The 23045-nt window shown below is 34.1% G+C and overlaps 1 protein-coding gene across 1 annotated transcript in view; it reads left to right on the top strand.

Moving 5' to 3' along the window:
• C10H14orf39 (chromosome 10 C14orf39 homolog) overlaps nucleotides 1–19064 on the top strand; it is a 49396-nt gene extending 30332 nt beyond the window's left edge. Inside the window, exons 14-18 of the mRNA XM_027554250.1 lie at nucleotides 784–845; nucleotides 2015–2187; nucleotides 3922–4060; nucleotides 8246–8303; nucleotides 18210–19064. Of these exons, the coding sequence (XP_027410051.1) occupies nucleotides 784–845; nucleotides 2015–2187; nucleotides 3922–4060; nucleotides 8246–8303; nucleotides 18210–18409 (632 nt within the window). The 3' untranslated portion in view covers nucleotides 18410–19064. The remainder of the gene's footprint in view (nucleotides 1–783; nucleotides 846–2014; nucleotides 2188–3921; nucleotides 4061–8245; nucleotides 8304–18209) is intronic.
• Nucleotides 19065–23045: the final 3981 nt, after the last annotated feature.

Below are 23045 nucleotides of genomic sequence, written 5' to 3'. Positions count from 1 at the left end.
TCAGGATGGCCAGTTGCCACAACAAAAATTGGTGAATAGTTTCAAAACTAAAATTGGAGAATAGTTTAACATCTGGTAAAATGGAAGATACACATACCCTGTATTTTGTAATTCCACTCCTAGGTATGTACCTAGAGAAATACAAGTACATACATACAAGTATATATGTAGAAGAGTGTTAAAATCATTGTTTGTAATAGCCTCAAAACAGAAACGCCCCAAATGTCCATCTGTAGTTGAATGGATAGTACTGTGTTACATTGTGTTGTGTTTGTATATTAGAATACTTTACACCTATAAAAGTAAGCAAACTATGTCTATATGCAACAATATAGATGAATCTCATGAGAGTGTACTAAACCAAAAAAGCATGACAAAGAGCACATACATTATTATTTCATCATATAACATTTAAAACAGGAAAAAGTATATTGCTTAAGTGATAAACTGATAAATCAGGGTAATGATTATCACAGAAGTCAGAATAGTATTTACCATTGAGAAGGAGGCTATGGGGAATATGGGGCCTTTTGGAGAACTCATAATGTTCTATTTCTTTATCAAGGTAGCAGTTACATGGGGTGTTCTCTTTATAATTTTGTTTGTTAAACTGTTCATGTAGGTTTTATTCTATTATTTTTATGTATTAGATTGAAGTATCTAAAATTTCTATTTTTATTGACCAAGAACAGTTAAATATTGGCAGTTTCATATGGTTTAATTTATTTTATTTACAATTAAATTTCAAAAAGAAAAAGTAGTTTGTTCTCATATAACAAACAGATGCTGAGTGTGGAGATAAAGGGACAATAAGACAATTGCCAGAATCAAAATGTGCTTCACAAGTAAGTCAAATGTTTTGTTTTTAATTTCTAAGTAGAATATTCTAATTTAAATACTGTTTTCATTTTAATTTCACATTTGGGCTAACAAAGCTTATTTATGTGAGGTCTGGATGTTATTAACTTAGAAATCAAGTTGCTGTGATGTTACAGATTCTATTCCTTGGAGGAGTTATAGATTTAAAAGTGAAACCACAAAAAGTTTACATGAAATATTTAAAAAATTGTCATTAATAATTGACTATATATATTGATACCACAACAACTAAATTATAACTGAATAAGGAAATTTTGTTTGGTAAGATTGAATTATTAGTCAAGGATGCCACAAAAATATCTTCAAAGTATTTTTTAATAGTAGATACCTTTAGTGATTGTAGGTGTAGGCAATGTACTATAGCTGCTGCTGCTGCTGCTGCTAAGTCACTTCAGTCATGTCCGACTCTGTGCAACCCCAGAGACGGCAGCCCACCAGGCTCCCCCATCCCTGGGATTCTCCAGGCAAGAACACTGGAGTGGCTTGCCATTAAGGGATAAAACAAGAGAAACAACAGTAGTATTCTACTATAAAGAAATACAGGTAAAAAGCACACTTAAATTTTTTTGCTGGAGGGACCCAAATAAATTGTTTCCAAATAGGATTTGGTAACAAACATTTGAGAAATCATATTCCTAGTTTACCAAATGATATAAAGGGGAGTTAGTATTCAAGTTCTCAATTTTGTAGGGAAACTAGTATAATGAATTTATAAGGGCAAAAAATGTAAAGAACATAACCAATGAGAAAAAAGATTGCCCTTTTCTTTCAAAGGGGTATACAAATCTTGACCCAGAGCACAATGTGGAAATTTTGAAAGGAAAATTATTTCTAACCATTTTCTTTCATCAATCTGAATATATCCTGGTTGTGAGTTAATTTTTCAGGTAGAGATAGGTGAGATAGAGCTGGGAAGAAAAAAATTAGAAAATTGAAAATAATTTTTCTCCTGTTTGCTGACAGATGTATTTTGGTATCACTTTCACGAATTATTCTTATTTCACTTATTTTGTTTATGAATTGATAACATCATATGTTAATACTGATGTTTTTAACCTCACATATTTTTACATATATGAGTTTGTTAATGCAATAATATTCCTTTTTATAGCTTACTGTTACTTTGACTTTGCAGATTACATATGCAGAACATTTTGGGAAGCCAATAGAAAGTAATAGTGATGAAGTAGAAGAAAGGGCTGGGATTTTTCCACGAACTCCTGAAATTCCTTTATTTTTAAGAACTCCTGAAGATGTAAAAGCACCTGATTCTGTGGAGAAATTACCTAAAACCCCCTCAATTGAAATGTAAGATTTTAATTAATTATTATAATGAAAGAATCTATATATTTTGAATTATGTAAATAATTGATAGGAATAGTAAAATGCTTAATACCTCTAACTTTAAAAAGTTTTCTATTATGGAATATTTCAAATATAAAAAGGAGAGAGATTAGTATAATGAACTGTCATATACCTACCACTCTGCCATCTCATTTCATAGACACTTTTCCCCATTTTTCCCTGAAATGTTTAGCTGAAGGTAACATGGATCCTGAGTACCTATCAAGTTTAATATTATAATATTTAAGATTTTCAGAAGAATAAAGATGTATGGAAAATATTAAATTGTCAAGCTAAAAAGTTACTATCACATTTGGTAGATTGTGGACACCACTGAATAATATTCCAGCAGTCATTTTGCCTTAATGTCGTAGTGTCTTAAACAAAACTGCCATTATTTAAGTAACTTTGGTTGACATAAATATCTCTAACATCATTATTTAACTTTGGAAACCACAGATTTGTAGTTTACAGCCAAAAAACTAATGCTATATTTAAGCTTTTTGTTTAGTTCAGTCTTTTCTTTGATGCTGAATCCTGGGATTCTTCTAAAATACGTGTCAAATAGATTTCACTTCATCAGGAATCTCTCTCTTGTGTTCTACTCTGTATTTTAAATTGCTAGTAAGATTTTTATGTATAAATGTCATGCTGTTGACTCAAAAACAGGATGTTCAAAATGGAATTTATCTTCAAATCTGGGAACTGTTAAAGGGTGTTGCGATCGTATACTAAAACCTCTCTTTATGGATAAGAAAACCAATCTGTAAAATGACTCATTAACAGTCATGGAGATAGTTATGGAGGTATCTTCAGACTTCTGTTATTTAACACTTAATAGCACTGTTGGGCTGCTGTCTATGGGGTCGCACCGAGTCGGACATGATTGAAGTGGCTTAGCAGAATTTGAATTTGAGTGTAAGCATTTTATAAGTATTGCTCCTTTCATATTCACAACAGCTTTGTGAGATGTAAGTACATTATTATCCTTATTTTATAGATGAAGAAACAGAATCACAGATGCTGCAACTCATCAGTGATAAGAGTTGAGATTTAAACCCAGGCAGTTCTGCCTCCAGAATTCATGGTTTTAACCACTGTGTTGTATACTGACTTGTCTAACTTTTTTTCCCAAATCATTTTATAACTTAACTCCCTTATGAAACAATCTGTCATGGCTGGCTTTTCATTAAGACTAAAATTTTGTGACTGCTTTCAAGATCTTGGAGACAGTTTAGCATCAAGTTTAAGAACTTGGACTTTGAGTCTGTGTTGCTACATTCAGATCCCAACCCTGGCACTTATATTCTTTCAAGCAAATCATTTAATCTTTCTATGCTGCAAAATCCTCTTCTGTGAAATGAGGTGATAGTAATGGTAGCTATCTCAAAGGGTTGTTTAAGGAATAAGTAAATTAATGATGATGGAAATAAATAGAATAGAGCCTGACAGTATATGCTTAGAAAGAATTCTTTATTATCATTTCATAATTGATTATTATACTTTATTTAATATTATTCTCCACCCAAACCATAGGTTTTCTTCTCCATAGGTTTGACACTTCAATAACTACTTCCTCCTTTTTCCTGCTATGCTAATTCTTACCTTTATGGCATAGTGCCTGTGGTGCTTACCAGTCTGCAATATTTGATAATATGTATTTAACAATTTGATGATTTTCTTATTTCTCTGTATCAGAAATAGAAATACGGCTACTGAGAGTCAAACACAAAAGAACTCCCCTGGATTTTCTTTTTTAATGAGTTATACTTCTCGATCCCCTGGATTGAATTTATTTGATTCTTCTGTATTTGATTCAGAAATCTCATCACATCAGGTAATATGAGAAGCTCATTTTATTTCTAAAAAATTGTTCACTAGGACCTCAAAAAGTTTAATTCTTTAATATCAAAATTTCTTGAAGCAGAGTACAAAACAGAGACAATTTATTTTTAAAAAATTTTATTGAAGTATAACTGATTTACAATGTTATATAATTTCTGCTGTTAATTTTTGCTATACAAAGTGATTCAGTTATACATATGTATTCTTTTTCATATTCTTTTCCATTATGTTTTGTCCCAGGATATTGAATATAGTTCCCTATGCTATACAGTCAGACCTTGTTTATCCATACTATATATAAAAGTTTGCCTCTGCTAATCCCAAACTCCCAATCCTTCCCTCCCCTTCCAGTCTACCCTTGGCAACTGCAAGTCTGTTCTCTGTATCTGTGTCTGTTTTTATTTTGTAGATACATTGATTTATATTGTATTTTTAGATTCCACATATAAGTGATATCATATGGTATTTGTATTTCTCTTTCTGACTTATTTCCCTTAGTATGATAATCTCTAGGTCCATCCATGTTGCTGCAAATGGCATCGTTTCATTCTTTTTAATGGCTGAGTAATATTCCATTGTATATATAACATATAACACACCTTTATCAATTCATCTGTGAATGGAAATTTAGGCTATTTTCATATCTTGACTATTGGAAGTTGTGCTACTATGAACACAGGGGTATATATATCTTTTTGAATTACAGTTTTGTCTGGGTATATGCCTAGGAGTGAGACTGCTAGATTATATGGCAACTTTATATTTGTTTTTTTGTGAAATCTTTGTACTGTTTTCCATTGTGGCTACATCAGTTTACAGTCCCACCAGCAGTGTAAGAGGTTCCCTTTTCTCCACAGCCTCTCTAGCATTTGTTATTTGTAGACTTTTTAATGATGACCATTCTGACTGGTGTGAGATAATTGCTCATTATAGTTTTGACTTGCATTTCCCTAATAATTAATGATATTAAGCATCTTTTTGCATGTGCCTGTTGGCCAACTGTGTGTATTCTTAGGAGAAATGTCTGTTTAGGTCTTCTGCCCATTTTTTTGGTTGGGTTGTTTGTTTTTTTGTTGTTGAGCTATATGAGCTGTATGTTTTAGAAGTAAAGCCTTGTTGGTTGTATCATTTGCACATATTTTCTCCCAGTATGTAGGCTGTCTTTTCATTTTGTTTATGGGTTTCTTTGCTGTGCAAAACCTTGTAATTTTGATTAGCTCCCATTTGTTTATTTTTGTTTTTATTTCCTTTGCCTTGGGAGACAAGAAGACATAGGTGCAATTTATGTCAGAGACTGTTTTGCCTGTGTTCTCTTCTGGGAGTTTTATGATGTTTTGTTTTATATTTAAGTCTTTAAGTCATTTTGAGTTTATTTTTGTGTATGGTGTGAAGATGTGTTCTAAGTTTGTTGATTTATGCAGCTGTCCAACTTTTCCACCACCACTTGCAGAGGTGGTTTTTAAAAGATTCTGAGTATTGATAGTTTAAAAAAGTTCCCCCATTGTCTTTATGCTTTTAACTTCAAGTGTCTCACATTGATTCTATTTGTAAAAACAGAATCTCAGGATTTGAAGTGCAGTTAAAGGCAGTTTAAAAATTAGTTTGGCTTTATAGTTCTAAACAAGCTTCACATATTCTCAATGTGGAAAATTTTTCAGGTAATTAGTTGGTCTTTTCTTCTCCATGTGCACGTAGAAACAAAAACTGACAGAATTAAAGAAATAGATGAAAACAAGTTTAGTTAGAGAGTTTTAACACCCCTAAGCAATTGATAGAATTAGATGACACAATCAAGAAATATCTTACATAAAATCCAAACAACCCCATCAACCCCCTTGACCTAATTGACATTTGTAGAACTCTACATCCAACAACTGCAACATATTTATTCTTTTCAAGTGGTGATGGTACATTCACCATGATAGATATATCATATTCTGGGCTATTAAATGGTTCTTAATAAATTGAAAAGGATATAAATCATGTAGAATATTTTCTCTGATCTCAGTGAAATTAAATTAGAAATCAATAAGATATTAGGAAATTCCTGAATATTATGCCATGGATCGAAGAATAAATTAGAAAAGATTTTTAAATGAATTATGAACATTCAGCATATAAAAATCTGTGGGTTCCTGCCAAAACCAGAACAAAATAACTTTAAATAATTAGTAGAAAACAAGAAAGGTCTGTCATCAATGACCTAAAGTTCTACCTTGAAAAGCTAAAAAAAGAAGGTAAACCCAAAGTAAGTACAATTAAAAATAAGAAAGATAAGAAGTCACTGAAATAGAAAACAAACAATAGAGAATGTTAGCAAAGCTAAAGTTGGTTCTTTGAAAAAAACTAATAGAATTTATAAACTTCCTAGATTGATAAAGAAGAAGATTAGACAATTTACCTATATTAGGAATAAAAGCAATGGCACCCCACTCCAGTACTCTTGCTGGAAAATCCCATGGATGGAGGAGCCTGGTGGGCTGCAGTCCACGGGGTCGATAAGAGTCGGACACGACTGAGCAACTTCCCTTTCACTTTTCACTTTCATGCATTGGAGAAGGAAATGGCAACCCACTCCAGTATTCTTGCCTGGAGAATCCCAGGGACGGGGGAGACTGGTGGGCTTCCATCTATGGGGTCGCACAGAGTCGGACACAACTGAAGTGACTTAGCAGCAGCAGCAGCAGCAGGAGGAATGAAAGAGAGAATATTATTATGGCTCCTACTTATTTTAATGATAAGACAGTTTTCTGAAATAGAAGACTGGTAAGGGGAAACTTCAGTTTCTACATATTAAAATATCCCATAAACCTTTGAGCAATAAAAATAGTGTGATAATGGTACAAGGATTGATTAATTGATCCATGGCATGGACAGTGTCTTGAAACAAAAGAATTTAGACTGTGGTATGAATAGGGCCACAAATTAGGAGGGATAAATTAGGTGTTTGTTGTACACGTGCGCAAGTAGATTCTATGTGCTTAGTCACTCAGTCATGTCCGACTCTTGGCAACCCCATGGACTGTAGCCCTCAAGGCTCCTCTGTCCATGGGATTCTCCAGGCAAGAATACTGGAGTGGGTTGCCATTTCCCTCTCCAAGATGCTATAGATGCATTAAATTTAAAATGTTAACTATAAAATATTTCAGAAGAAATATAGGTGAATATTTACCAGAGCTTAGGAAGAAGAAGGATTCTCTAAACATGAAACAGTAGAAGAAGAGGCAAAAGAAAATAAAAATGGTTTTGGTTTGGTTACATACAAAATTTTTATATGTCAAAAAGTTTTAAAGGCAAAGCAATAATGTGATATAAAATATTTGCAATAATATGACAAAGAATTAAGATCTTTATTATGTAAAGAGCTTATATGTACCAGCAAGAAAATTACTGCCTCAATAGAGATATGGACAAAGTCCATTTGGTGACTAAGTAATTCACTGACAAAGAAATTCAAGTGACTTAAAAAAAAAAATCTCTGGGAAAAACTGCTTTCCTTATTAATTGTCAAAGTATATAAATCTGTGCATAATAATATTTATTCAAGTGTTATTTATATTAGAAAAAAGGAACAATCTAAATGTTTAAACAGAAGAATGATTGAAACTATATGTTATGTCCATATAGAGGAATATTAAAATGACATAAGAGGAATAAAGTTTTAGAAGAATAGCTCATAATGTAATGTTAAGAGGGGAAAAAAGAGAACAGAAAACTATATTTAATGATCATAGTTTTTGAAAAGCCCATTTTATAAATAAAACAGATTCTTTTGGCACCAAAAGTTTATTTGAACTGACATGAAGCTATCAAACTGTATTATTTTATTATATAATACAACCGATTTGTAAAAGGCCTTTAGAATAAAACAAAGTTAATTAGAATTTTAGGTTATATTAACATTCCAAAGTAGGAACTATCCTTGGTACAATATGTATTGCCTGTTAATATTTTATATATTGCCAGAGTCAAATCAATAAGCCTTATTTTAATATGTCAATGATAGTTTTAAAAATAGACCTCTTTTTAATTGCAGTCATATTCTATATAGAATGTTGCCATTTTGTCTACTCTAATTATGCTTATTAGAAGAACTAGGCTTCAGAGTCTAAGATAAATGCTATGCCTACTGTTCTGCTGATTTCATGAGTAATATTTAATGGAAATTATTTTTCAGTTTGGTGAACATTATTCTTCAGGAAATTTAAATCCTCTCTCATCACAACAAGAAATTGGTAAGTGATTTGAAGTTTGCTATATATAAAACTTTAACCATTTGTGTTTAGCTTGTCTCTGATTTTCTTAGACACTTAGTTAATATTCTTTAAAAACTAATGGTACTTCTGCACCACTCACTAATTATTATTTTTAGCAATTTATCTTCTTCTCTCACTTCTCTCACTTTACCAAAACTTGCTTTTTCCAATATTTATTAATAACTTCAGTTCAGTCAGCTCAGTCGCTTAGTCATGTCCAACTCTTTGTGACCCCATGGACTGCAGCACACCAGGCTTCCCTGTCCATCACCACCTCCCAGAGCTTGCTCAAACTCATGTCCATCGAGTTGGTGATGCCATCCAACCATCTCATCCTCTGTTGCCTCCTTCTTCTCCTGCCTTCAATCTTTCCCAGCATCAGGGTCTTTTCCAGTGAGTCAGTTCTTCACATCAGGTGGCCCAAGTATTGGAGCTTCAGCTTTAGCATCAGTCCTTCCAATGAATATTCAGGACTGATTTCCTTTAGGAGTGACTGGGTTGATCTCCTTGCAGTCCAGGGGCCTCTCAAGCATCTTCTCTAACCCCACATGTAAAAGCATCAATTCTTTGGTGCTCAGCTTTCTTTATGGTCCAACTCTCACATTAATTGGTATTAATAACCTACCAATTATCAAACATTATGAGTATTTTATATTATCATTTGAGTCTCTTCACAGCATTTGATATAGTTGAATATTCTTGTCTTCCTTCTGGAGTTTCGGTATTTCTTCTTTTTAAAAACATTTTTGGCTATAGCCTGAAGCATGTGGGACCTTAGTTCCCCTAGCAGAGATCAAACCCAAGCTCCCTGCATTGGAAGACAGAGTCTTAACCACTGGATTGTCGGGGAAGTCCATGGATTTCTTCTTATCTTGCCGGAGCTTACTTTTTATTGCATTTTCTTTCTTCTTTTATCTCTTTATTAATTCATTTATTCAACATATAAATATATATGTATATTACATATATAGTATAGTTGATATCCCTGGAAGAGGGCATGGCAACCCACTCCAGTATTCTTGCCTGGAGAGTTCCCATGGACAAAGGAGCCTGGAGGGCTGCAGTCCATACAGTCCAAGGAGTTGGACATGACTGAGTAACTAAGCATAGCACAGCATAGCAGCATACTTGATATCAGATACTGCTTCTGGTTGTATAGAATAATGGACAAAAATGCAAAGTTCTCATAGGGTTTATTTATGTTCTAGTGGGAGAAGCTGAAAATAGACAACCTTTATATGTCAGGTAATGCACTAAAAACAGTTGATATGGGTTTAAATTGGCAGCCAGACTCATGTGTCACAAATTTTAGTCTTAGGTTTAATTAGCTTTATAGAAAGATATGGGATAGATGATAATAGCATGTACAGCACCTTTGTCTCATTAAGAGACTTACTAGCTACCAAAATGATAATAAACTTTCTTTTGCTACCTCATCCACAAGGGACATGTAAAGCCACTATGAATAAGAGGAATGGCACAGGTAAGTCATCTTGACACACAAAAGCAGCAGGCTCAGTTTCCCACCGGTCTTTTAATACTATTCTAGTCATGAGGCCCAGAGAAGGCAATGGCACCCCACTCCAGTACTCTTGCCTGGAAAATCCCATGGACGGAGGAGCCTGGTAGGCTTCAGTCCACAGGGTCGTTAAGAGTCAGTCACGACTGAGCGACTTCATTTTCACTTTTCCCTTTCATGCATTGGAGAAGGAAATGGCAACCCACTCCAGTGTTCTTGCCTGAAGAATCCCAGGGACGGGGGAGCCTGGTAGGCTGCCGTCTGTGGGGTTGCACAGAGTTGAACGTGACTGAAGTGACTTAGCAGCAGCAGCAGCAGTCATGAGGCCCAAAGACTTTGTATAAACTCACAGCTCCTCTAATTCAGGTATCATCCCATCCAGTAGACTAGGCAGACACATCATTCTACATTTACCATAATTCTGTATTTTCTAACAAAACAGTGCTATGAGGAGTCAGACTCCAAATTCATTCTTCCAGGTGGGCCTAGATCAGCATGGGCTTGATGTTAACTCTAATCACTTGTAGGGATAAGCATTATGAAGAAAAGTTGAGCAGAGTAAGGGAAATAGGGAGTATTTGGATTGGGAAGATAGTTGCTATGTTATGAGAGAATCAGAGAAGGCATCACTAAAAGGCAACATTTGAGCAGAGACCTGAAGGAGGTGCAGGTTCTAGGCACAGGGTGCAGAGATCTTGAGATAGGACTGTGCTCAGCATGTTCATTGAACAGCAGCTAAATGTATATGATTAGGATAAAATAAGGAAAAACTGGTAGGAAATTGAATCAGAGAGGTTGGAGGGAGAACACACCATACTAGCCCCTTAGACCATTTAAGGACTTTGAGGGGTGGGGTTTCTGTTTGAGATGGGAAGCTATTAAAGAGTTCAGCAAGGACTAAAATGATCTGACAGGTTTTTTTTCTTTTAATTGGAGGCTAATTACTTTACAATATTGTGGTGGTTTTTGCCATACATTCACATGAATCAGCCATGGGTGTACAGGTGTTCCCCATCCTGACCCTCCCTCCCTCTTCCCTCCCCATCCCATCCCCCAGGGACATCCCAGTACACCAGCCCTGAGCACCCTGTCTCATGCATCAAACCTGGACTGGCGATCTATTTCACATATGGTAATATACATGTTTTAATACTATTCTCTCAAATCATCCCACCCTCTCCTCTCCCACAGAGTCCAAAAGTCTGTTCTTTACATCTTTGTCTCTTTTGCTGTCTCGCATATAGGGTCATCGTTACCATGTTTCTAAATTCCATATATATGCGTTAATATACTGTATTGGTGTTTTTCTTTCTGACTTACTTCGCTCTGTATAATAGGCTCCAGTTTCATCCACCTCTTTAGAACTGATTCAAATGCATTCTTTTTAAGAGCTGAGTGATATTCCATTGTGTATATGTATCACAGTTTTCTTATCCATTCGTCTGCCAATGGACATCTAGGTTGCTTCCATGTCCCGGCTATTGTAAACAGTGCTGCAGTGAAATTGGGTTACTCGTGTCTCTTTCGGTGTATATGCCCAGCAGTGGGATTGCTGGGGCGTATGGCAGTTCCATTTCCAGTTTTTTAAGGAATCTCCACACTGTTCTCCATAGTGGCTGTACTAGTTTGCATTCCCACCAACAGTGTAAGAGGGTTCCTTTTTCTCCATACTCTCTCTAGCATTTATTGTTTGTAGACATTTTGACAGCAACCATTCTGACCGGCATGAGATGGTACCTCATTGTGGCTTTGGTTTGCATTTCTCTGATAATGAGTGACGTTGAGCATCTTTTCATGTGTTTGTTAGCCATCTGTATGTCTTCTTTGGAGAAATGTTGGTTTAGTTCTTTGGCCCATTTTTTGATTGGGTCGCTTATTTTTCTGGAGTTGAGCTGTAGGAGTTGCTTGTATATTTTTGAGATTAATTCTTTGTCAGTTGCTTTGTTTGCTATTATTTTCTCTCATTCTGAAGGCTGTCTCTCACCTTGCTTATAGTTTCCTTCACTGTGCAAAAGCTTTTAAGTTTAATTAGGTCTTAAATAATTGCTTGGCTGCTTTATGGAGAAACAGACCTTATGGAAGCTTGGGGGAAATCAGGGAGATTTATTAGGAAGCTATTGAAATAATACAGGTGAAAACTGATAATGGTAAGATTGAAGTCAGTGGAAATGATGAGAAGAGGACAGATTTTAGTTATTAAAATTTTATAGTTATTTAGTTTTTAGTTTTAGTTTAGTTATATAGTTATAGAGATTTTAGTTATATAGTTTTCTGAAGATAAAAGTTGTTAAGGATTTACTAATGGACTGGATGTAAAGATTAAGAGGAAGATGGATGATGCCAAGATTTTGATATGAATAATTATAAGAATAGAATTAACATCTATTGAAATATGGAAGGCTATAAAAGTTAATTTGAGATTGCCACTGTCTTATACAGTGTTAGGTGCTCAGTCATGTCCAACTCTTTGTGACCCCATGGACTATAGCCCCCCAGGCTCCTCCATTCATGGAATTCTTCAGGTAAGAATACTGGAGTGGGTTGCCGTTTCCTTCTCCAGGGGATCTTGCCAACCGAGGGATCAAACCCGGGTCTCCCGCATTGCAGGCAGACTCTTTACTGTCTGAGCCACTAGGGAAGCCCTTGAGATTGACAGGAGTTTAATTTTAGAAGTATTATCATTGAAAAGTCTATAGTAGATATTAAGTGAAAGTAAATGGGAAATTTTGTATTTGAATCTGAAATTCAGTGAGGTGAGACGTATGTTTTGGAATTGTCATAAATAGTTATTAAATACCACAATACCAGAATGAATTTACCAATTGTAGACATGCTTTAAATGCCTACTATCTAAAATATTAAATCTATTTACATTCTCCCCTTTGACTTTTTCATTCATTTGACACTCATTCACTTTAGCATTTTCAAATATTTTAATACAGGTGATGACCAAATTCATATCTTCCCTCCTAACTTCTTCCAATTCTCTTAAACTCCCATACCTTACTTTTTTAGCCTCCCCCTAAGTTTTATTGAGATAAAATTGTCATATACCACTTAAATAAAAATTTAAGATGTGTGACATAATGATTTGATGTACGTATATTATGAAATGGTATCCCACAGTAAGTTTAGTTAGCATCCATCATCAAATTAGATACAATAAAAATAAAATTTTTTTCTTCACCATGAGAACTTTTAGGATTTAATCCCTTAAGAATTTTCATATATATAGCATGATAATGTTAACTATGGCATCACATCATTCTATCCCTAGTACTTATTTATCTTATAACTGGAAGTTTGTACTTTTTTACATCATCACCTCTGGTAACCATTAATCTGATCTCTTTTTCTGTGAGTCTGGTTTTCTTTCTTTTCCAATTTTTTAGATTCCACTTATAAATGAAATTATATAGTGTCTAACTTATTTCACTTAGCATAATGCCCTCAAGGTCCACCCATGTTGTTATAAATGACAGGATTTTTTTCCTTTTTTTGTGGCTGAATATTTCCTTTTTTATGGCTGATATGTCTATATGCATTTTTAGATATCTGATGACTTCTTTATCCATTCATTCATCAGTGTACACTTAGGTTATTTCCATGTCCTAGCTGTTGTAAATAATGCTGCTATGAACATGGAGGTGCAGAAATTTTTCCAAGTTAGTGCTTTATTTCTTTTGGATATATTCCCAGAAGTAGAATTGCTGGATCATATAGTAGTTCTATTTTAAATTTTTTTTTAGGAACTTCTGTACTGTTTTCCATAGTAGCTTTAGCAGTATATAAACCCAACAACAGTGCACAAGGGTTCCCTTTTCTGTACATCCTCACCAACATTTGTTATTTCTTGGCCATTCTAACAGGTATGAGATGATATTTCATTGCATTTTTAACTTGCATTTCCCTAGTGACTAGTGACATTGAACATCTTTTCATGTTCTTGCTGGCCATTTGTATATCTTCTTAGGAAAAATACCCATTCAGACTGTTTGTCCATTTTTAATTGAATTACTTATTTGTTTGCTGTTGAGTTGTATGAGTTCTTTATATAGTTTGGATGTTAACCCTTTATTGGCTATATAGTTTACAAATATATTTTACAATTTTGTAAGTTGTCTCTTCACATTGTTGATTGTTTCTTTTGTTGTGCAGAAGTTTTTTCTTTTGCTTGTGTTTTTAGGTGTTATATCCAAAATATTATTGCCAAGACTCAAGTCAGGGATCTTTTTCATTTATTTTCTTCTAGGAGTTTGATAGTATCCAGTTTTAAATTTTAAGTCTTTACTATGTTTTGAGTTAATATTTGTGAGTAGTATAAGAGGTCTACTTTAATTCTTTTTCATATGAATATCCTATTTTCCCAGCACTGTTTATTGAAGAGGCTATCTTTTCTCCATTGAGTATTCCTGGCTTCTTTATCAAATATTAGTTTTATATGCTTAGGTTTATTTCTGGGCTCTCAGTTCTGTTCCATTGAGACAGTTTCGTCTCTTCATTTCCAATTTCGAGGCCTTTATTTCTTTGTCTTGCCTAAATGCTCTGACAAGGACTCTTAATACATGTTGAATGGGAGTGTTGAGAGTAAACACCCTTGTCTTGTTCCTGATTGTAGAGGAAAAGCTTTCAGTCTTTTATTATTGTGTATGATGTTAGCTGTGGATTTATTGTATAATGGCCTTTATTATGTTTATTATGTTAAGGTGCATTTGTTCTATACCTAATGTTTTAAGAATTTTATCATGAATGGGTTGAATTTGTCAAATGTTATCTGTGCAGCTACTGAGATGGTCATTTGATTTTTCCTTTCATTCTATTAATGTGATATATCACAATGATTGATTTGCATACATCAAACCATCCTTGCATCCTAGGTATAAATCCCACTTGAGCATGATGAGTGATCCTTTGTTTTGCAAGTATTTGGTTAATTTGATTTGCAAGTATTTTGGTGAGAATTTTTGCATCTGTATTCATCAGAGGTATTAGTTTGTAGTTTTTTTTTTTTTATGGTAGTATCCTTCTCTGGCTTCGGTATGAAGGTAAGCTAGCCTTGTAAAATGTGTTTGAAATGTTCCATCTTCTCTGATTTTTTTTGAAGAGCTTGATAAAGATTGATAAATACTTCTTTAAGTATTTGGTAAAATTCACAAGTGAAGTTATCTGATAGGACTTTATTTGTAATTATATAATCGATATCTCTTTATATCTAAAACTTCTGTTGACATTTAAAACTCAGCATATCTGAAATCAAACTGGTTCTCTTTCTGATGTACCTGATGGTATCTCCATTTTCTAGTTGCTAAGACTCAGAACATCAGTCATAATTGTAACTTTTTTCTGTGCCTGTGACTACATTCAACAGGTCATCAAGTTGTGTCAGTTCTCTCTTTGAAATACTTTTCTTTTCTATTTTCATTATATGGAAATAATTAAATTTAGGACTCTTATTATCATTCACTTGGGCTATTTCAGTAACATTGTAATTGGTCTTTTTATCCTTTTAAGTTACTTATAGATCATACCCCAGTTACTCTTCCTTATGCACAGTATTGACCATCTCATTGCCCTGGTTAAATACCTTTAATGTATCCCCTAGAGTAGAAAATTATGCTCCTAGTTTTCTAACCTAAGCCTTTTCTCCTATTAAAATAATTTATGCTTTGGCTATACTGAAGAACTCACTGCGTCCCTAATCTGCCCACACTTTCTTACCTACTTTTTCTTCCTGAAATCCTCAACTTCCATCTCTTTCTAACCATCTTTTCAAGACCAAGGCTCTTCCATAAAACCTTTTATTTTCCCCTTTGACATTCCATTCCAAAAAAAGTGTCTCCCTAAAAGGAACTGGATGAAGAATATTCTCTAAACTATAAAACTTGGGGCCCTGGTTGGCTGCTGCTGCTGCTGCTGCTAAGTCACTTCAGTCATGTCCAACTCTGTGCGACCCCATAGACGGCAGCCCACCAGGCTCCGCCGTCCCTGGGATTCTCCAGGCAAGAACACTGGAGTGGGTTGCCATTTCCTTCTCCAATGCATGAAAGTGAAAAGTGAAAGTGAAGTTGCTCAGTTGTGTCTTGACTCTTAGCGACCCCATGGACTGCAGCCTACCAGGCTCCTCCATCCATGGGATTTTCCAGGCAAGAGTACTGGAGTGGGTGCCCTTGCCTTCTCCCCTGATTGTCTAACAGTAAGTAAAGAAGATATTATCTGAAGACTGAGTTACTTAGTTTATGAAAACTTCCCAGATCGACAAGACGGGCAGCAGTTGGAATTGACTTTCCATTAGTCATTTTTAAAACATGGTAAAAGCAGAGTTTTGTTGTTTAGTTGCCAAGTCATGTCCAACTTTTTTGCAACCCATGGACTGTTGCCCGCCAGGTGCCTCTGCCCATGAGATTTCTCCGGCAAGAATACTGGAGTGGGTTGCCATTTCCTTCTCCAGAGAAAAGCAAAGTAGCCATATTTAATTAGATTATTTCTAGATATGAGACTGCTGTGCATCCTATCACAAATTATAAATTTTAAGACATTTTTCTGAATTTTTAGTTGTTATATAGAAATAAAAGTTATTTTCTATTTTGAAAAAGCTCTCCCCTTTACTTTTCTGATTCTCTTTTTTAAATACATTTTCGTACCTGTACTATTATTATGCTGTAATTACTTATGAATATATACAAAATCTTTTCTAATCATAGGTTCTTTGAGGGCAGGACTCTGTTTTATTCACCTTTGAATTCTCCCCAGCACCTGGACTACACAGTAATCTTGAATAGTAATCTATTATTTTATTTATAGTGATCATAGTTTTATGAATACTTCATATGAACTTCTTTTCTTCTGAAATTAAAATAATGTCAGACTCATTTTTTTAAAGGGAGATTTAAGATTTTTAGTTCTCCCTGGATCTTTAGCTATGTTATAGCTATTTTCTTTTGTTTAAGTCTTACGTATGTATACCAAAGACAGTGGAAAAATGAAGTGAGAAAGGGAAAGAGGAAGAACTCAAGATCAGTCTATCCATCTGTCCATCCCTCTGTTCATCCATCCACCCACCCAACCTATTGCTGGTTGGATCAACTTTACTTAGGGTAAAGTAACTGAGATATTTGAAAATATATGAAATTTCAAAATGACACAAAGTGAATTGTTTTGCTTAATGTATTAATTGAATTGGTTCTCTGTGGAAAAAATATAGATCCTTTAAAAGACTCATTTCAAATAAGTCTTTGGATTGCTATACATTTTCAATTGTTAAATAGTAATTAAAGTTATAATTAAGATATTGAAATTTTATTTTACAATTATAGTCTTAATATACTGAATGAAAAACAATATTTTTCTTTAATGGCAGTTCTTGGAATCATTAACTAAATAATTCTTTATGAAGTTGATTTCAGAAGTTCCTTATAAAACTATAAAACTCTTTTCATTGTTCTGTCAATTTCCTTAAACAATGTCATGAAAGTATATTGTAGTTACTCAATAAATAACAGTTGAATAAACCTGAATTATATAGTATGTTTCAGATCACTGGATCTTCCTCCATTCTTTTTCTATGATTTTAGGTAATGCCAAGCATTTATCATCTCTTTCCTGTTTAGCCCCATTTCTAAACATTTTCCTATTCCAGTCTTTCTTATTATCTCTTGAGAAATTCTTATAAAGTAGTTCAAATCGTTTCATATCTTTGCTTGAAAACTTTTAATGGTTTCATCTTATCTACCAAATAAAGTACAGATTCTGTAGTTGGATATTCATTCATTTTCAAGCTCATCTTTGTTAATTCCATTTTAATAACTCTCTGTTATTTCTCAATGCTTCTGGTAAGTTGAATTGATTTCTGTTTCCCTTATATTTCTTATGCACATCTGTTTCTGTTCCTCTGTACTATTCTCTCCATCTGAGATTTTTTATTCCTTTTTCTACCTTATACACTAGCTTTCATGGTGGCTCAGATGGGAAAGAATTCAATTCAGGAGACCCAAGTTCAATCCTTGGATTGAGAAGACTCCTCTAGAGAAGGAAATGGCAACCCACTCCAGTATTCTTGCCTGGAGAATCCCAGGGACAGAGGAACCTGGCGGGCTGCAGTCCATGGGGTCACAAAGAGTCAGACACAACTGAGTGACTAACACAACACTCTTTATATACTTGAATTAAAATTACATCAAAGTAGGGTTTAAGTTTGAAGCTGTTTAACCTTCCATAGTACAAAAGACAAAGCTTTGCACATAAGAGGAAAACAATTAAATATCTGATTTAATGTTACCCTATTTATTGTATGCTCTGTACTGAAATTTGGTAGGTTGTAGAGTTATGTAACATAAATTGCATGACTTTGTAATATTTATCTTCCTCAGGAAACTTATTTGGGAAACCAGAAAGAGAAGATGCCTTTACTTTTTCTTTTCCATCAGACTCTTCAACTCATACATTTGGAGCTGGAAGAGATGATTTTAGTTTTCCATTTTCACTTGAACAGGATCAAAACTCAGGACTTTCTTCTGTAAAAGGGTTTTCATCTTCCTCACAAAATACCACACAATTTACTTTTTTTTGAACTAGTTACTGATTTATTGAATTATTTTACTGCTCTGCAATTATCTAGGGCATAAATTTATGTTGTTACTTAAACTATGAAGACCACTTTCTTTTGTTGATTAAAGAAATAATGGGTTACCATAGTAACATTATTTGATTATATTGATTTAATATTGAAGGAAATTAAGCCTGGGTCATCTACATTTATTTTTATTTGCAGCATTACTATCATTTATTTTGGTTTTGGTTTTGCAAGCTATATTCTTTGAGAAACTATGCTTCACTGCTACAGTAAAGAGAGTGATACTTTATAATGATCTTGAAGAATTTATACTATTGATATTGAATAAAATGTTATTTTTTATAATACAACAAAAATTTAAATATTACTCATTATTTTAAGATGGTATCTTTACTAGAAGAAAATTAAATGTGAATGGCTAGAGTAATTTATGAAAGTTGAGTGGTTGCATTAATGGTGATACTGTTAATATTTATTTTTGCTTAAACCTTTTTGAAGAACATTTAAAACTTTGATTCCTGTCTTCAAACAAAAAATTCACCTTTATGTTTTGTATTATTAATAATATTTGCTTGTCAATCATTTATATAGCTTAAGAATAAATTTTGATGAAATTGTATAAATTACTCAATATCTTTGTACCTGTGCTTTTTAAAATTAATTGTATTGAGTTATGAAGTAATAAAGAGTCTGACTTCATAATTTGATCTGTGACTGCTGAAAGATTTTGAGCCTCACCTGTTTTCTTCCCCTCCTGCCCCACATCTGGTCAAGCTGGTTAGAAAGCCCAGGAGTTTCCTCCTTTGCCATCAGTGGAATGTTCAAAACCATGTATATTATGAACTTTTGTCATGGCCTATCCCTAACTGCTGTAAAAACCCAAAGCTAGTATCTCCTTTCTCTGCCATTTTCAGACTAGGTTTTCAGATCGGGTCTGTTCTCCCCAGAAAATGTTATTCTGTAAGTAATAAGCCTTGTCATACCTTTTTGGAGTGTGTGGTGTCACCAGTCTCAATATCCAAACCAAATTTTGGGTGAAAATCAATCTCACTTCTTCAGGATGTCTATATATATCACAATTGTAGTAACTAAACCTTCCCAATCTTTTTAGAAGTCAAAAGGATGGTATTACTAAGGGTAGAAAGAATTTAAGGAAACTTTGGACTGTTTTAAAAATCTTCAACAGCTGGTTGAATGATGAAAATTTCAGTTAAAAAGCTGGAATTTTTCTTTTTATATCAACTATTAATTTTATTGTGTATGATTTAATTAATTGGTGGTTTTGACATAATAAAGACACTAACTATATATGAGGAAGGATAAAAATGTTGTAACTGCCTTGTTACTTAGAGGTTCAAAACTGGTTTTAGCTTTGAGCAACACACTGATGGCATGGTTTATTTTTACTCTTAAATAGAGAAATGTCTAGCAAACAAGTATGGTTAGATTTACCATGTAAAGGTAAAATAAATGTTTTTAAAGTATCTACACTGTGTGTGACATTTTGAGGACACATAAAATTGCTAAGGATATAGTATTTAAATTTTTAAAAATATTTATTTATTTGGCTTAGTTGAGCATGTGGGATCTTTGTTACAGCTCTTGTACTTCACTCTAGTTCTGCTGCTCAGGCTCCAGAGTGCACAGGCTGTCTCCCCGCTGTATGTGGGATCATAGTTCCCTGACCAGGAATCGAACTGTGTCCCCTGCATTGGAAAGCAGATTCTTAACCACTAGACCACCAGGGAAGTTCCTAAGTCCTTATACTTATGGAACTTAAAATTTAGTTGAGGAGACAAGTGTAGGAATCAATATAGCATATTAAAATAAAATAGTTAATAATCACATTCTATAGCTTATAACTTGGTCTCTGCAAGGGAAGAGATTGAGGGCTCAAGAAACCTTTCTTTTCTAATTCTGTCATCATGGACTGGAAAGCCTGGAAAGAATTCATTGAAGAGGTAGGACGTGAATTAGGATTTTAAAGGTATGTAGATTATAAAATTCTTTCGTAGAAGGTTGCCTATTTTTAGTTTTACATTTTTTATTGCATAATTTTACTGGCTAGTGTTTAGTACAATTTCATTAAATGCTTGTTGGATTTATAGGGTTGATCTGAATTTGTAAAGGAGGCAGTGAGGACTTTCTATCCAGAGGGATGGTATGGGGAGGGAGGTAGGAGGGGGGTTCAGGATGGGGAACATGTGTACACCCGTGGCGGATTCATGTTGATGTATGGCAAAACCAATACAATATTGTAAAGTAATTAGCCTCCAATTAAATAAATTAAAAACAAAACAAATAAAACTACCACTTAATAGAAAAACCTGTAATCACTTTTTAAAATCCAGATGCATAAAAAAAATAAATAAAAATGTTCAAACCCTTAAAAAAATAAAAATAAAAAATTTCTTGGAGTCTAAAAAAAAAGAAAAATGCAAGCATAAATTAAATTGTGTGGAGGAAATTAAAGAGTAAGTGTATACAAATTGTAAAAATTTTTTTTGGTTATGTGAAAAATGCCGTTGGTAATTTGATAGGGATTGCATCGAATCTGTAGATTGATGTGGGTAGTATAATCATTTTCCCAAACTATTTGTTAAATATATCTTTCAACTTCTTTGACCTATGAATTATTTAGAAGTGCATTTAATTTCAAAATACTTGAAGTTATGTAAATATTTTATTTTTACTGGTACTTAATATGATTGCATTGGGATTATTTAACATATGATTTCTATTCTTTTAAATCTGGATCTTCTGTAGCCCCATGTATATGTGCTTAGTCACTCAGACTGTCTGACTCTTTGCAACCCCATGGACTGTAGCCCGCCAGGCTCCTCTATCCATGGGGATTCTCCAGGCAAGAATAATGGAGTGAGTTGCCATGCCCTCCTCCAGGGGATCTCCCCAACTCAGGGATCAAACTCAGGTCTCCTGCATTGCAGGTGGATTCTTTACCATCTGAGCCATCATGTAGTTTCTTTGTAAACAAATTATACATATTTGAAAAAAGTGTATATTTGGCAGTTGTTGGGTGTAATGTAGTAGTCTTATTAGTTAGGTCAAGGTGTTTTGGTGGTGTTCAGATCATCTTTATATTTGCTCTTAATTGCTAAGAAAAGGCTAGTAAAAACTATGACTGGGTCTGCCCTGGAAGTCCAGTTGTTAAGACTTCGTCTCCCCAGTGCAAGGGGTGAGAGTTCAATCCCTGGTCAGGAACGCTAAGAAAAGGCTAGTAAAAACTATGACTGGGTCTGCCCTGGAAGTCCAGTTGTTAAGACTTCGTCTCCCCAGTGCAAGGGGTGAGAGTTCAATCCCTGGTCAGGAACGAAGATTCACATGCCTTGTGGCCATAAAAATCCAAAACATTAAACAGAAGCAATGTTGTAACAAATTCAATCTCGGCACATACTCCCTCTAATAGTCTCATATGATATTGTGACTTTTGTCTCTTTGGCCAGAATGAAGTTGAGAAATGTGTGCTTTTAGGTGAGCACATTACCTGGGGTTTTATTACTAAGAAAGAAGAGGGAACTAGATATTGAGAAAGTAATTAGTCCCATATTATGTGGTTTTTGTTTTGCTTCTTTATTTATATAATAGCAAATTTTAGGACTTGATGACATGTATTCTCCTTTACTTACCATATTCATAGTATATTCCTGGGTACATTTATTTTTATGCTCAAGTATGTCTTCCAAGAGTGTTTCCCAAGATGATTCTTGAGTAGTAAACCTTCTGAGGCCTTTTATGTCTGGGAACATCTTTATTTTTCTCTTTTATTAAGTTTTAAAACTCAATTAAAAAAAATTGAAGTATAATTGACCTACAATACTATATGCATTTCAGGTATACAACATAGTTTTGATGTCTATGTACATTATGAGTTGATCACCATGATAAGTCTAGTAACCACTAGTCATCATACAAAGTTATTACAGTATTATTAACTATATTCCTATGTTGTATGTTATATCTCATCTCTGTGACTTATTTTATAACTGTAAATTTGTATCCTTTGATCCCCTTCACCTATTTTGCCCACTCATTCTCCTTTCTGGCAGTCACCAGTTTGTTTTCTTTATATCTGTTTCTATATTGTTTTGTTTTATAGATTCCACATACAAGTGAAATCATACAGTATTTTCATTCTATGTCTGACTGACTTCTTTCACTTAACATATTGCCCCCTAGGTTCACTCATGTTGTTGCAAAGGGCCAGATTTAATTCTCTGGAGTTATGTTCCATTGTGTATGTATATGTATACACACACACACACACACACACACACACACACACACACGGGACCATTGTGTGTTCCACATCTTTCTTAATCTGTTTATCAGTGGTACCTTAGGTTGCTTCCATATCTTAACTATTACAAATGGTGCTGCAATGAATATTGGGGTGTTTTCATTATCTTTGGATGTATACCTAAAGGTGGAATTGCTGGATTATATGGTAGTTCTATTTTAATCTTTTCATTAACCTCCTTATTGTTTTCCATGGAGGCTATACGAATGTGCAGTTTCAGCAACAATGCACAAGAGTTCCTTTCTCTCCACATCCTTGCTAACACTTGTTATTTCTTGTCTTTCTGATAATACCCATTGCAAAGTGTGTAACGTG

The sequence above is a fragment of the Bos indicus x Bos taurus genome, chromosome 10 (genome assembly GCF_003369695.1).
Source record: "Bos indicus x Bos taurus breed Angus x Brahman F1 hybrid chromosome 10, Bos_hybrid_MaternalHap_v2.0, whole genome shotgun sequence".
In the NCBI taxonomy this organism is placed as follows: Eukaryota; Metazoa; Chordata; class Mammalia; order Artiodactyla; family Bovidae; genus Bos; species Bos indicus x Bos taurus.
The sequence above is the reverse complement of the archived record's forward strand: the minus strand, read 5'-3'. Positions and strand labels throughout refer to the sequence as shown.